The 13,062-nt window shown below is 40.9% G+C and overlaps 1 protein-coding gene across 1 annotated transcript in view; it reads left to right on the top strand.

Annotated features, from left to right (window-relative positions):
* The window catches only part of APPL2 (adaptor protein, phosphotyrosine interacting with PH domain and leucine zipper 2), a 76,227-nt gene that overhangs the window by 24,091 nt on the left and 39,074 nt on the right, over positions 1-13,062 (top strand). The window contains exons 3-4 of the mRNA XM_072655809.1: positions 7,512-7,571; positions 8,543-8,614. Coding sequence (XP_072511910.1) covers positions 7,512-7,571; positions 8,543-8,614 — 132 coding nt within the window. The remainder of the gene's footprint in view (positions 1-7,511; positions 7,572-8,542; positions 8,615-13,062) is intronic.

Raw genomic sequence — 13,062 nt, 5'->3', positions numbered from 1 at the left:
AGCTGGTTGGAGAATGGATTATTTAGCTATTTAGTGGTGTTTTCATTTACATTATGCATTGTGTGGTTGTGTATATTATTCTTGTAGTTCTGATTACTTCTTATAAGCCTTCCCTTATTTCCCTGAATTCCTCACCTTCATCTTTTCTTGCCATCTATTATCACCATAATATGTTTGATAGCTGTGATTTTATCACTGCATCCCCTTGAGAAGGCACCATTGACCAACCCAGATCAACAACTGTTCTGCAACTTATAATCTTATTGTTGTTCATTCGTTTGAGTCATGTCCGTGACCCCATTTGGGTGTTTCTTTGCAAAGGTCCTGAAGTGATTTGCCATTTCTTTCTCTGGCTCATTTTACAGATGAGAAAACTGAGTCAAACAAGGTTAAATAACTTGCCCAGAGTCACACAGCTAGTAAGTGTCTAAGGCAAAATTTGAACCCAGGTCTTCTGACTCTAGGCTGTCCTCTATCTACTGTTGCCTAGGGGCATTGAAGGGATATAGTGACTGGGCCAGGGACCACTCAGGCAGTATGAGTAATCGGGAAAACTCAAACCCAGTCCTGAGGCCAGCTCTCTGCCATACCAAAATGCCTCCCATTGTGTTTTTAGCTCCTACAACAGCCAAACAGACATGAGGAAGAGAGTTGTCTACTGGGGTTTCTTTTGGTCCCTGGGGAATTCGTGGAAAGCTCTGAGCCTTCTACGCTCTTTTGTGAGGCACCGCTGTTGAGAGGCTCCAATCATTACCTGAAACGACCTCTTGGCCCTAGACGTGAGCACATTACTCTGCATGTTCCCCCTCCCCCACACCCTTCATTTTCCTGAGGCTCACAAGCCAATCGCATCAGACTTTTATTGAGTTTTCTGCCTAAAAATTAGAGATAGGAGGGAGGCTTCAAGGAGAGAAAGAGAGACGAAGACAGAGAGAGACAGACGCAGAGAGAGATGATTCTGGGGTGAGATTTATCCTGTTGGCCTTAAGCAGAACCTGTTGCTGAGACTTCAGAGCTAATTGTGGTGTGGGAGCTCAGTTTGGTTTGAACTGTTACTCAGTTTAATTAAGTCGAAATGGGATCCTCTGATAATTTCATTAGCTCATGTATCTAAGCCCCAATGAACTGTCTGGTGAATAAATTACACAGTCACATTTTCATTGTTAGTCAAAAGAAGGATAAGTAATTCTAGTCCATGCACAGTGAATTATTTTTGAATTATAATTTTACTTTTAAATGTTTTGCTGTTACATCTTTTTTTAAACATGATGCCATTTTTCATTAATCTTTATCCCCTCAGAGGACTCTTCCTTTTAAGAAGGTAGAACAGTTAAGTGAAACAAACCAACATATTGGCCATGCCTAACAATATATGCCTCATTGTGCACCCTACCCTCTCCTGTCTGCCCTTCCTGTGGAATCATAGATCCTCAATTTAGAGCTAGAAAGAACCTATGAAGTCATAAGAAAATAAAGCCCACGTAAATAAAGGTCCACGTAAGTGGGAGGTATCAGAGATGGGATTTGAATTCATGTCTTCTGACTCTCAAATGATGCTCTTTCCACTGACCCGTGCTGCCTGTCCAGGTTGCATTACATTGACTCAGGTCTGTGCTTCTTTTTTCAGTGTTGCCTTCCTTCACAGTATTGTGGTCATTGTGTAAACTGGTCTAATTTTTCTGCTTTATTTGACTCTGTATCAATTTGCCACTTCCCACATTTCTCAGAATCCTTCCTATCATCATTTCTTATTGAGCAATAATGCTCTATTACATTCATGTAGCACAATTTATTCAGCAGCCAGGATCCTCATTTCTCCATCCCCTTTCTATAGCTACCTTCTTTGGAACTACTTTTACCAATTCCAGGAACCTCAAAATCCAACCACTTTGCTTTTGACCAACCACTGCAGACCATAGGATTTAGAGGGGGAAGAAACATATAAATTAGAACAAATAGATGAAGAGAGGGTTGGACTCTCTGTGCTTTTATTTATCTTTGCCTTCTGTTAATGTTTACTCCAGATAAGAATAATCCAATGAGCTTTGACCCACAAATCCCATTGCTATGCCCCAAGGAAGTTGTTAACCAAAAGAAAGTTCCCAGATGCACCAAAATATTAGCACAGTGCCTTTTGTGGTAGCAAAGAACTGAAAACAAGGAGACAGACGTTGGTTGGGGAATGGCAAAACAAGTTGTAGTACATGAATGGCATAGAATATTGCTGTGCCAGAAGGAATGATGAACGTAATGGATACCAAAAAGTAAGGGAAGATTTGTATGAACTGATGCCGAGGGAAGTGAGCAGAACCAGGAAGCCCATAGACACAATCACTTCAATGAAGAAGCAACAAAGGAAAATGAAATGCTTGTGTTAGAGTTTGGAGTTGGAATCCTGGGCTTTGAATCTCAGCTCTACTGCTTAACTGATGTGATCTGGGCCACATTGCTTAACCTCAGAAGGGTATCATTTCTTCATCTATAAAATGGTCAAGCTCAGACCAGCTTATGAAGAAGAGCCCTGAGTCAATTGTCACTGTGAGCATTTACACCTCAGAGATCAGCCAGGGCTACAAATCAGAGCTTGCTTGCTTGATTGATTTGTGGCTCAGCTAGACATAAGAAAGTGCTGGGGAGAGTTAACAATGCAGGTTAAATTTGCAAGTGTGTTTTGCAAGCATCCCCCAAAGTACTGTTTGTTAAACATTTACCAGTACACACCTTTCCAGCTCTCTCTCTATGATTCTGTGGTCTCCAATAAAATTGTCAACAAAATACTTTCAGGAGAGAGATGGTGGAAGCAACTAGGTCAATTAGTCAGTCAGTAAACATTTATTAACACCTACTATGTGCCAGGCATTGTGCTAAGTGCTCTTAAACTAAGGAGCACAGGTGGGTAGAATCTTTAGATTTGAGTCAGGAAACCCTGCATTCAGCTCCTGCCTGCTCAGACTAGCAGTATGACCTTGGGGAAATCATTTCTACCACCATGAGTCTCAGTTTCTCGTATGTAAAACAAGGGGATTGGATTCAGCAGCCTGTAAGATTCCTTCCAGTGCTAAACCTGTAATCCTGTCATACATAATCCTCCAATAAATCTCTACCCAGAAGCCTCATCATGGCCTGCAGGTAACATAGGATCCAGGAGACTCTGCCAGTGGAGTCTAAAGTCAGTTTGCTTTTATCAAGCCCCTGCCAACTACTAGGTACTGCGCTGGGTTTTGGGGATACAAAGAATGAAACAGCCCCTGCCCTCAAGGAGCTTATATTCTGCCAAGCAGGAAAGGTTTGGTATACAAGCTAAGGGCCTGCTGGGGGAAATGATCTTAACAGAAAGTAAAAGAAATTCTAAGTTTGGGCTGTTGACCTGAAAACTTGGTTAAAGAAAAGGTAACAGGCTAAATGCATACATTTTATGATTTAATTAATTAATCAATTAATTCCCTATTAAAGAAAATGGTAACATAATGCATTATGGAGACAGAAATGTTCTGGCTACTGATACAAAGAACTGGGCAGCCTTAAATCTGTTTTAGGACAAAGAAGTGTTCTGTGTCCTTCAGATTTATGGTCTCCATAAGTGATTAACTAGACCATTAGAAAGAAATTTCTTAATTGCATAGGTTGTTAATACAATAAGATAACAGAGTTTGACAAAGTTTCACATAGAAATTACGACCCAAGATGTCTGTGTTTTCTTTACCATTAACATGCCATAACATAGTATATGTCTACAAATATTAAGATATGGAAAACGTCCCATTATTCAAGATAGTGTCTTAGGTTAAAGGTCTCTTAAGGAATGTTAAGTCAGCCCTGGCTGGCTTTTGTTGACATAGGAAGAGGTATTCTCTGAGTTTGCTTCAGAGAGAACAAAGAGATTATTCCAAAATTTTATGGTAAACATTATCAGGGCCAATGGGTGGAGCCATGTTTGCTCAGACAGTTCTGGGGAAATATGAATCCTCTTTTATCAAACAAGTGATATGGAAATTGATGTCTCTTTGACCAAGATGTGGGTGACACAGGTCACGTACCCCAAGACCCTCATTGTAATGTAGCCATATCTACTCTTCAAAGGGCATTTAAACTGTGATCCCATCACTATGAGGTGTCTTTAGTCCAAGAAACACAGCCAAACTATCATCCTTTTATTAATAGCTTACTGGCCTTATTAATAAAATGATTAAATTACCAAGAAACCATTTCTCTCGAGCCTTTTTAATCATGACACTGCCTAGCTATCCAAGAGGCTTACTAAGGAAAGATCAACAACCAGGGGATGCAGCCTTTGGCCACAGCAACTTCTCAAAACTCTAAGGCATATAAAGATGGTGACTTGCACCACTAGAAGGGCCCATGGGACTGAAATCACACATCCTAGGAGCACAGAAACATTTGGGAATCAGTTCAACTCAACAGTGTTTGAATGGCTTTGGATCACAGCCACTGTCAGCCCTCCCGGATGCAGCAAAATCAATAAGCTCTTTGCCAGAAGCTCTGGTTTTCTTTCAGGTTTGCTAAAAGCTTATCTTTCCTCTGCCAGCCACCAATCAGGGAGGCCGGTGTTTGACATGGGCTATTAACCCAAGACTGTGACTTTTGTCATATTATCTCCCATAATAAAAGTCTATAGAAGAATTACTGCTCTTGGTAGATAGTTCCAGACATACACAGTCAGTCAATCAATCATAATAAGCACTGGGCTCCAAATACAGGAACAGAACAACCACTGCCCCGAAGGGTCTTATTGGATAGGAGGGGATATGGAAGCATGTGATAACCACAGCTATAATAAGAGGTAGCTAGAATACTGGACTTGGAATTAAGAAGAAACTAAGAGTAGGAATTCTGCCTTAGATACTGGCTTTGTAGCCTTGGGTACCTCAGGGAGCCTCTTTGAACCTTGGTCTTCTCATCAAGAAAATGGACGTGACAATAGCACCTGTCACCCAACTATGAGAATCAAAGGAACCTTTCCAGTAGATGAGGAGCTCCTGGAGGCCCAGGCACTCAGCACAGTGCCTGACACATAGCAGGTGTTTAATAAAATATGCAAAGTCTTTTTGTGCGTCTTAAAACTCTATGCAAATGCTAGCAGTTATATAATATGAATAAATACAAAATATCTTGGGGGTGGAGAGACACCAGCAGCTGAAAGGTCAAAGGGGCCTCATAAAGAAGGTGGCACTGGTGCTAAAGAGAAGTTTCTTACAGAAGAGATAATTTCTTCCTTCCTTCCTCCCTCCCTCCCTCTCCCTCTCTCTGGCACCCCACTCCCCAGTATTCAGCACAGGGCCTAGCACTGACACTTCTTAAATTGAGGTGAATTGAATGAAAGAAAACCCTAAGGGGGATCTTAAAAGTTACTCAGTCATTAAATCATTGTGGGGTGGAAGGGGGAAGGAAGAGCCCAGATCTGTGATTTCGTTGGCCTACAAACTTCCTTTCTTAACCCAGGTGAGCAAGTCCTCTCTATCAGTAAACATTTATTAAGTTCCTCTATATGCCAGGCACTACGCTAAACACTGGAAAGTGTTAGTGAATTCCCTGCAGCACTAAGAGCTTAAGTGACTTGCTCATGGTTACACAACCAGTATGTGTCAGAATGAATGACACCCCCTAGTCACTAAAAGATTTTCAAATTTCAGAATGAGTATTGCTGACCATGAGATGAAAATGAGTCATCAGATACTGGTTAATATAGAGTCCTAGAGTAGGAGGGAAGGAAGGAGAGAGGGAGAAAGAGAGGAAAAAAGAAAGGAAGGAAGGGAGGGAATGAGGAAAAAAGAAAGAAAGGAGAGAGGGAGAGGAAGAAAGAGAAAGAAAGAGGAAGGAGAGAAGGGAGGAAGGGAGAGAAGAAGGGAGGGAGGGATCAAGGGAGGGAAGAGGGAAAGAGGAAGGAATCATGCTGGGGAACCTCCCAGGCTAGGCATTCATTGGCTTCAGTAACTGAGAGCTCTGTAAAACCTGCAGACACAGTAGATCTGGCATGAGCGAATTTCAAATTGGCCTAAAGCAACAAACTGTGTCCAAAGACATCCCTCTGTGCTGCTTGATCACAAAAGATGATTTCACTTGGTGGATAAATGACAGTACATGTTCTGATCTTTTTCATTATTGCTAATAGAAGAACTCTGATGGAATAGGGTGCTCATTTGTCTTACATGCTGAAATTTTGAGGAAAAACATCACACTCACACTGGCCTGGAAACCAGGAGAACCTCAGTTGGAATCCAGCCTCAGACATAGGCGGCAGTCTGGTACAGTAGAAAGAGAACTGATTTTAGAGTCAGGAAGACCTGGGTTCAATCCTGCCTCAGGCATTTCATACCTACTTAACCTTGGGCAAATCACCTTTCTGGGCCTCAGTTTCCTCATCTGTAAATTTAGGGACTGTATCAGAGGATCATAAATCAAGAACTGGCAGGGACCTTAGAGATCACTGAGTTTGTCTCCCTCATTTGAGCTATAAGTGAGTAACCCAGAGTCATAGAGCTGGGCAGTGTCGAAGGTGGGAATTGCCCTCCATTTTTAATTTATTTGATTCCAAATGCAGTACCACTGTACCACTCTGCCTCTCAAGACGACCTCAAAGGCCCCTCCCAACTCTAAGTCTATGAGCCTATGAACTTACCACGTGTGCAGTCTGGGCAAGTCTCCTCTGAGCCCCAGATTTTTTATCAGTCAGATAGGGATAATAATAGAGCCTCACTTTTAAACCAAAAAGGAGATAATATTTGTAAAAGCTTTTTGCAAACCTAAAAGTGCTGTATAAGAGTGAGATAATGTTGTGATTATTGTTATTAACCAACAGAAATGTAGCACGGGCCATTTGGCAAAGTGACAGAGCTTTCTGAGAAGCTCGCGTGTTCTGTCTGACCTATTCTTTACTTGTATCCAAGGGAGGTGGAGTTGAGTGGCAAATTATTGCTTTCTCCTTTTGCCTGGTGGTGCCATTTGATGCCAGGAGATCTGTGACAGGTTTTTCCATTGCTTTTTGGAGCTCTTGCCAGCCCAGTTCCAAAGGCAGGGAAGGATCAAATTCGGATTGTCACTTGATTGTTGCCAAGGAGGGCAGTGAGACCACTGTGGTTGACAGCTCGTGGTAGTGGGAGGGACAAAGAAAATTAATAATTGGATTTACATCCAGATCTTCAATTTTGTTGGGGTGTGTGTGTGTGTGTGTTATTTCCATGTGGAAACTTCTTCCCATAGCACAGATGGGCTGCTCATCTGTAGCTTAGGCTCCAAGGAATGAGGTGATTAGTTCATGTTCCCACAGCCAATATTTGTCAGAGGAAGACTCGAATCCAGGTCTTTCTGACTCCATGGCAATCCCTTAGCCCACTACTCTCCCATAACTGACCATAATCAAGGAAAGAATGAAACTGAGGAATCCAAAATGTACCTTGAATCTGACACTCACAATAAGGAGAGATCTGAGCTGGCTCTTGGAAGTCCCTTTATATGCTCTGGACTAACATCAGTGTCTTTTTTTTACCCTACAGAATGAAATGTGCTTAGCCACCCAGCAACTTTCCAAACAGCTCCTGGCATATGAGAAACAGGTAATTTGATTCAATTATCCTACAAGTATTTATTAATCACCTGCTGTATTCTAGGTGTTGTCCTTGGCACCAGAGACACAAAGGAAAAAAATAAAACTGTCCCTGCTCTCCAGGTATTTCCATTCTAGTAATTTGATAAGGGCATTGACAAGGGGAATTTCATGATGGAGTCCTCCAAACCAAAGTTCTCTGTAAGAATTCTAAGAGACTGAAGATTTTTTCTTAATTGTCCTTGTTAAGCATACATTGTGTGTCCTATGAATGCTTATTGCAAATGGCAGCAAAGGCAAGAAAGAGTTTATGAAGGGCCTAGGTTGAAAGGCATACCAAGCAATTTAAGAGACACCATCCTACCTTTTAATAATTTACTGTTTCAGAGAGATAGCCTTGACTAGAATAGATTAAAAGCATTGTGGATGAGGGACAATAAAACTGGCCTCAGAGTCAGAAAGACTCACTTCTGACATGGCTAAGTGACCCTGGGCAGGTCATTTTACTCCTAGGCAACTTCCAAGAGAAGGTGCTGACTTATATTGGAAGAAAGATTTTCTTCCTCACTGGAAATTGCCTATACCAGTGAAATTACAGGTTCAGTCCAAAGGGAAAAGGTTATAGACAACTGGACCAACATTGTTGAAGTTGATAAAGAAAGTGAGTAAATGAATTTCATTAGGGTTCATTTACAAGAAGAATGCGGGCCAATAATAGGGCAGGGGAAATGTAGGTATTGATGGGGTAGGATAAAGAATTCACACTATCTCTTCTCATTAGCCAAGGAAGGCTTCCCCCATTCTAAAACACAGTTCTTTTTGAAGGAACCCTCCCCGCCCAATCTTATTAATCATGATTTTCTTCTTTTGAGAAAGAAGGAAAGGCAGAAGGCAGCGGCTTCATGGAATTACTGTGTTTACGCTATTGCTGATACCCTTCACACTCTGATAACACCTGGTTCTTTTTATTTTTTATCTTAGAATTTTGCTCTTGGCAAAGGAGATGAAGAAGTTATAACTACCCTTCACTATTTCTCCAAGGTGGTAGATGAGGTAAGGTTCTTGGGAAATTATCATATGACTCTTTTTCTTGGGCTTTCTTCTATATTTTAGATATTTTAAAATTTTACATATTTAATAAATAAAAATTTTAGATATTAAAACATCTTCAGAAGAACTAAGTTATCTAGTTTATAGAACAATGGACCTGAAATCAAGACTTAAATTCAAATAATTCCTTAAACACTTATTAGCTGTGGTACTCTAGCTCAGTCATTGAACCCTTGCATACTTCAGTCTTCTGGTCTATAAAATGAAAATAATAATGGTGCCTGTCTTCCAGGGTTGTTATAATGATCAAATGAGATCATATTTGTAAAATACCTTGCAAACCTTAAAGTCTACATAACTCCTAGGTATTATGATGTGGTGATATGTAGACAGAATATTTATTTCAGTACTTCATGGGTCTGCAATTTCTTTGGTGTGGGAGCTCTATACCCTAATACAGATTGTGAGCTATCTACAATTTATATTTCCTTAAACAGTTGCCTTATAGAACAACTGTTGCACCCGTGGAGAGAAATTTCCACTTTCAACAACTGGATGAAATTTCAGACCTGGCCCAGAAAAGAAATCCTTTGTTTCACTGGGATAGACACTCATGCCATTAAAACATAGAGCAACCCCTGGATACCGTATTAGGTGGTCTTTAAGAGTAGCTATGATCGAAATATGCATCCAATAACAGTCAGAAAAATAGCTTCCATTAATCTAGCACTGTCCAGCTTGTGAAATGCTTAACATACTTGATCTAATCAGATACTCATGAGCTGTAGGCATGAAAAAGTTATTACCCTCAATTTACAAATGAGAAAACTGAGGCTAAGGTTGAGGGACTTGCCCAGGGACACACAGTTAAGGAAGGTCTTCCTGACTCCACATTAGCCCTTTGTCCACACACAGTGAGTGACCTGCTGCCTCATCTTAGGACACTGAATTATCAGAAAAAAGGTTAAGTTCCACCCAGTGCTGTCTGTATAAGAGGGCTGGGGCTGGCTGCTTCATTTTAGAGATGGATTGGGGGAAATGGGGAGAATTTCCTTCTTTGAGGGCATGGCTCAGGTAATTTCCAGGAAAATGGTGGAATTTCTATTGTAGGGAACCTTTTCCCATTTGTCCAGCCAAAGTATGGCTTCTGTCTTCTAACTTGTTCGCTGTCAAAGAGATATTGTAGCAGGATGGATGCTTCCAGTAGGCACTGGGCCACATGAGGGGTTTTCAGCTCTTTCCAGTGTCCCCAGCGTAATGTCTTGCACATAGTGGGGGTTTAATAAATGCTTGTGGATTAATTGAACAACACATGAAAGTGAGAGTCATTGGAAATGAGGATCTGTAGATTGAGGACATACACAGTGGCAAAGAGCCTCTGTGACTTGCGGAACACTTTTATATGAATTTGTATTTTATTCATTACAAGATATAGATAGATAGATAGATAGATAGATAGATAGATAGATAGATAGATAGATAGATATAGATATAGATATATCTATATATATTCAAAAGATGGTCCTATGTGTATGTGAGCTGCTTTAGGTTGCTCTGGCAGACAGTTTATTGCAGTGGAGGTACTGGCCTGCATTGATGGAGGGAATTTCCTGACCTGAAAGTTTCTATAGCAGTGAAATGACAAGCCTGTTCCTTATAGATTCAGATAGGCAATGTGATGCTGTGGATTGTGATATCAGGGCTGGCCTTGGGGTCAAGAAGGCTTGGGTTCATGTGTCTTGTTCCAGTTCCTTAAGACTGAGTTTCATGAGAGCTGCTACTCCGTATCAACAGATGGACTTTCCATACCAGGAATCCCTTCATAATGATAGACTCATAGCTCTGGACCCCAAAAAACACATATATGTGCAAGATAGTGCCTTGTCCATAGTAGGTATTTAAAACATGCTTGCTAAAGTTAGAGAAGTCATTTATTTAGTCTTTAGCAGGTTGGTTTTATTATTTATGTATTTGCATATACAAGTGTGGTGTGGTGGGAAGTTAGGCTCCTTCTAACCTCCCCAAATCAGGTACATTGAAGCAGTGACTGCCCTGTAGGGAGTTACTATGTAAACGATCTAAGAAAGGTAACATTGTTACAGAGAAGTTTGAGGAAACAATGTAGCAACAAATGAGCCCACTAAACAAACACTGACAGGAAGCAGTGATCTGTAGAGAAAAAGGTTGGACAAAATGTATCCATGTTGGTAGGAAGTCTCCTTTAGTCAACTAAGCAACGGACATTTATTAAACATTCGATGTCCTTCCCTTCAAGAAGCTGTCCTTTCACTGAGGGAAAACATGCACATATAAATAAATAAAAATATATGCTAAGCAAATATATTCACAGTCAAATGATGATAGCTATCATTTATATATCACCTTAAGGTTAGCAAAATGCTTTACATATGTTATCTCACTTGGTCTTCATGATAACTCTATGAGGTATTAGACCCACATTACAGATGAGGAAACTGAGGCACAGAGAGATGGATTGCCCAGGGTCACACAGCTAGTAAGTATCTAAAGCCAGTTTTAAATCTGGGTCTTCCTGGCTCCAACTCTTCTGCTCTAACCATTGTGCCAACTTTCTGTCTCTACTACATAATTGAAGGGCATGAGTGATGCTTGGTGGGGGAGGATCATGAAAGGCCTCATGGGGAAAGTGGAGCATGAGTTGAGCTTGGAAGGAAAGAAGGGATTTTAAGAGGTGGAGGAGAAGGAGTGCATATAAATAGATCAAGATGGATGTTTTAAAATGTAATTAAGGAGAAAGAAAAAGTAGACCCATTTTCTCACTTCCCTTAGGAGTCAGAGGACCTGAGTACTGATCCTAATTCAAATATTGACTGACCATGAAACACTGGACAAGTCCCTTAGGCTCTCTGAGCCTCAGTTTCCTCATCTGTTAAGTGAAGGGGTTGAACTAGATCATCTGATTTGTAGTTCTAAGTCAGTAAATCTATGAAAATAACCACTAATTATGAATAATAATAACTCCCAGTCATGTGGTGTTTTATGGGTTAATAAGCACAATGACCCTGTGGGGTAGGGAGTACAAATGTTCCCATTTCATTTTTCAGATTAGGCAAGTGATGCCCGTGGTCACATGACTAGGAAGTAGTGGGCTCCATGGGAACCACATGGTGTTAAGGAGAGAGCATTGGAACTCACTCATCAGGAGACCTTGGATGCCCCCCTCATAGACCTGGAGGTTCATCATATTCACATTACCAATGTATCCCTGATGGGACAGTGGTGCAGTGAAAAGGACATTAGACTAGCAATCAGACCTGCCTCTGTGCCTGATTGCCTCTGTGTCCTTGTCACCTTGTACCTGGAGGCCTCAGTTTCTCCATCTATAAAATGGGAAACAGACTAAACATCCCCTAAGACCTCTTTCATTTTGACATCTTTGTACTCCAATACAAAATGATAAGTGATATTTTGAAAGGCTAGCCAGGCTTTAGCTACAGTGGGCCGGGTGAGGGACAGGCTTTTAGGAAGGTACTGGCTTGAAGCCAATGGATTCGTAATCATGTATTTATAGCAATAAGAGATTATCATCATTCTTGTGAGGGATTGTAGGTTTGGGGCCAGAGGACATCCAGTCTAACCCACTTTGACCATTTTATTATAAAACTGAGGAATTCAACCCTAGAGAGTTATAGTGACTAACCCAAGATCACACAGGTGGCAGGTGGCAAGTAGCAAAGGGAGGATGTGAACTTCGGTCACAGTATCAGAGATGTAGTACTGGAAGGCAGCACCTTGAAGGGCATCTAGACCAATCTACTCATCTTACAGTGAAGAAAGAACCTTGATTCTAGAGTCAGAGGCTGTTATAATGTTGAGTTGTTTCAGTCATGTCTGACTCTTTGTGATCCCATTTGAAGTTTTCTTGGCAAAGATATTAGAGTGGTTTGCCTTTTCTTACTCCAGCTCATTTTACAGATGAGAAAACTGAGGCACAGAGTAAAGTGACTTGTCCTGGGTCACACAGCCAGGAAGTGTCTGAGGTCAGATTTGAACTCAAATCTTCTGATTCTAGACCCAGCACTCACTGTGTTACCTAGCTGCCCAAGTCAGAGGACCTAGTTTCAAATCCAGCCTCTTCTAGAAACATTTTATTTCAGAGAGGGATTAAAAATATTTTCAATTTAAATTATTTTTTTTTTGCCAGGACATTCATGCTCTCTCACTAATTCTCTTTTACTCCTCTGATCCCCTCTTCCTCTTTATTGACTATTTTCCAGTATTCCATGTGTCTATAAACAAAAACAATTAATTAATTTTTTAAAATAAACAAATCCAGCCTCTTGTTACCTGTGTGACTTTGGGCAAGTCATTTTCCTTTCCTAGGACACCTGCCTGTGTCCTTATCCATAAAATGAGAATACTAGGTGAGGTGGCCTCTGGGGTCCCTACAAGCTAAATCGTCTATTTCCGAT

The sequence above is a fragment of the Notamacropus eugenii genome, chromosome 3, assembly GCF_028372415.1.
Source record: "Notamacropus eugenii isolate mMacEug1 chromosome 3, mMacEug1.pri_v2, whole genome shotgun sequence".
NCBI lineage: Eukaryota > Metazoa > Chordata > Mammalia > Diprotodontia > Macropodidae > Notamacropus > Notamacropus eugenii.
Note: the sequence above shows the minus strand (reverse complement) of the source record. Positions and strands in the feature narration are given on the sequence as shown.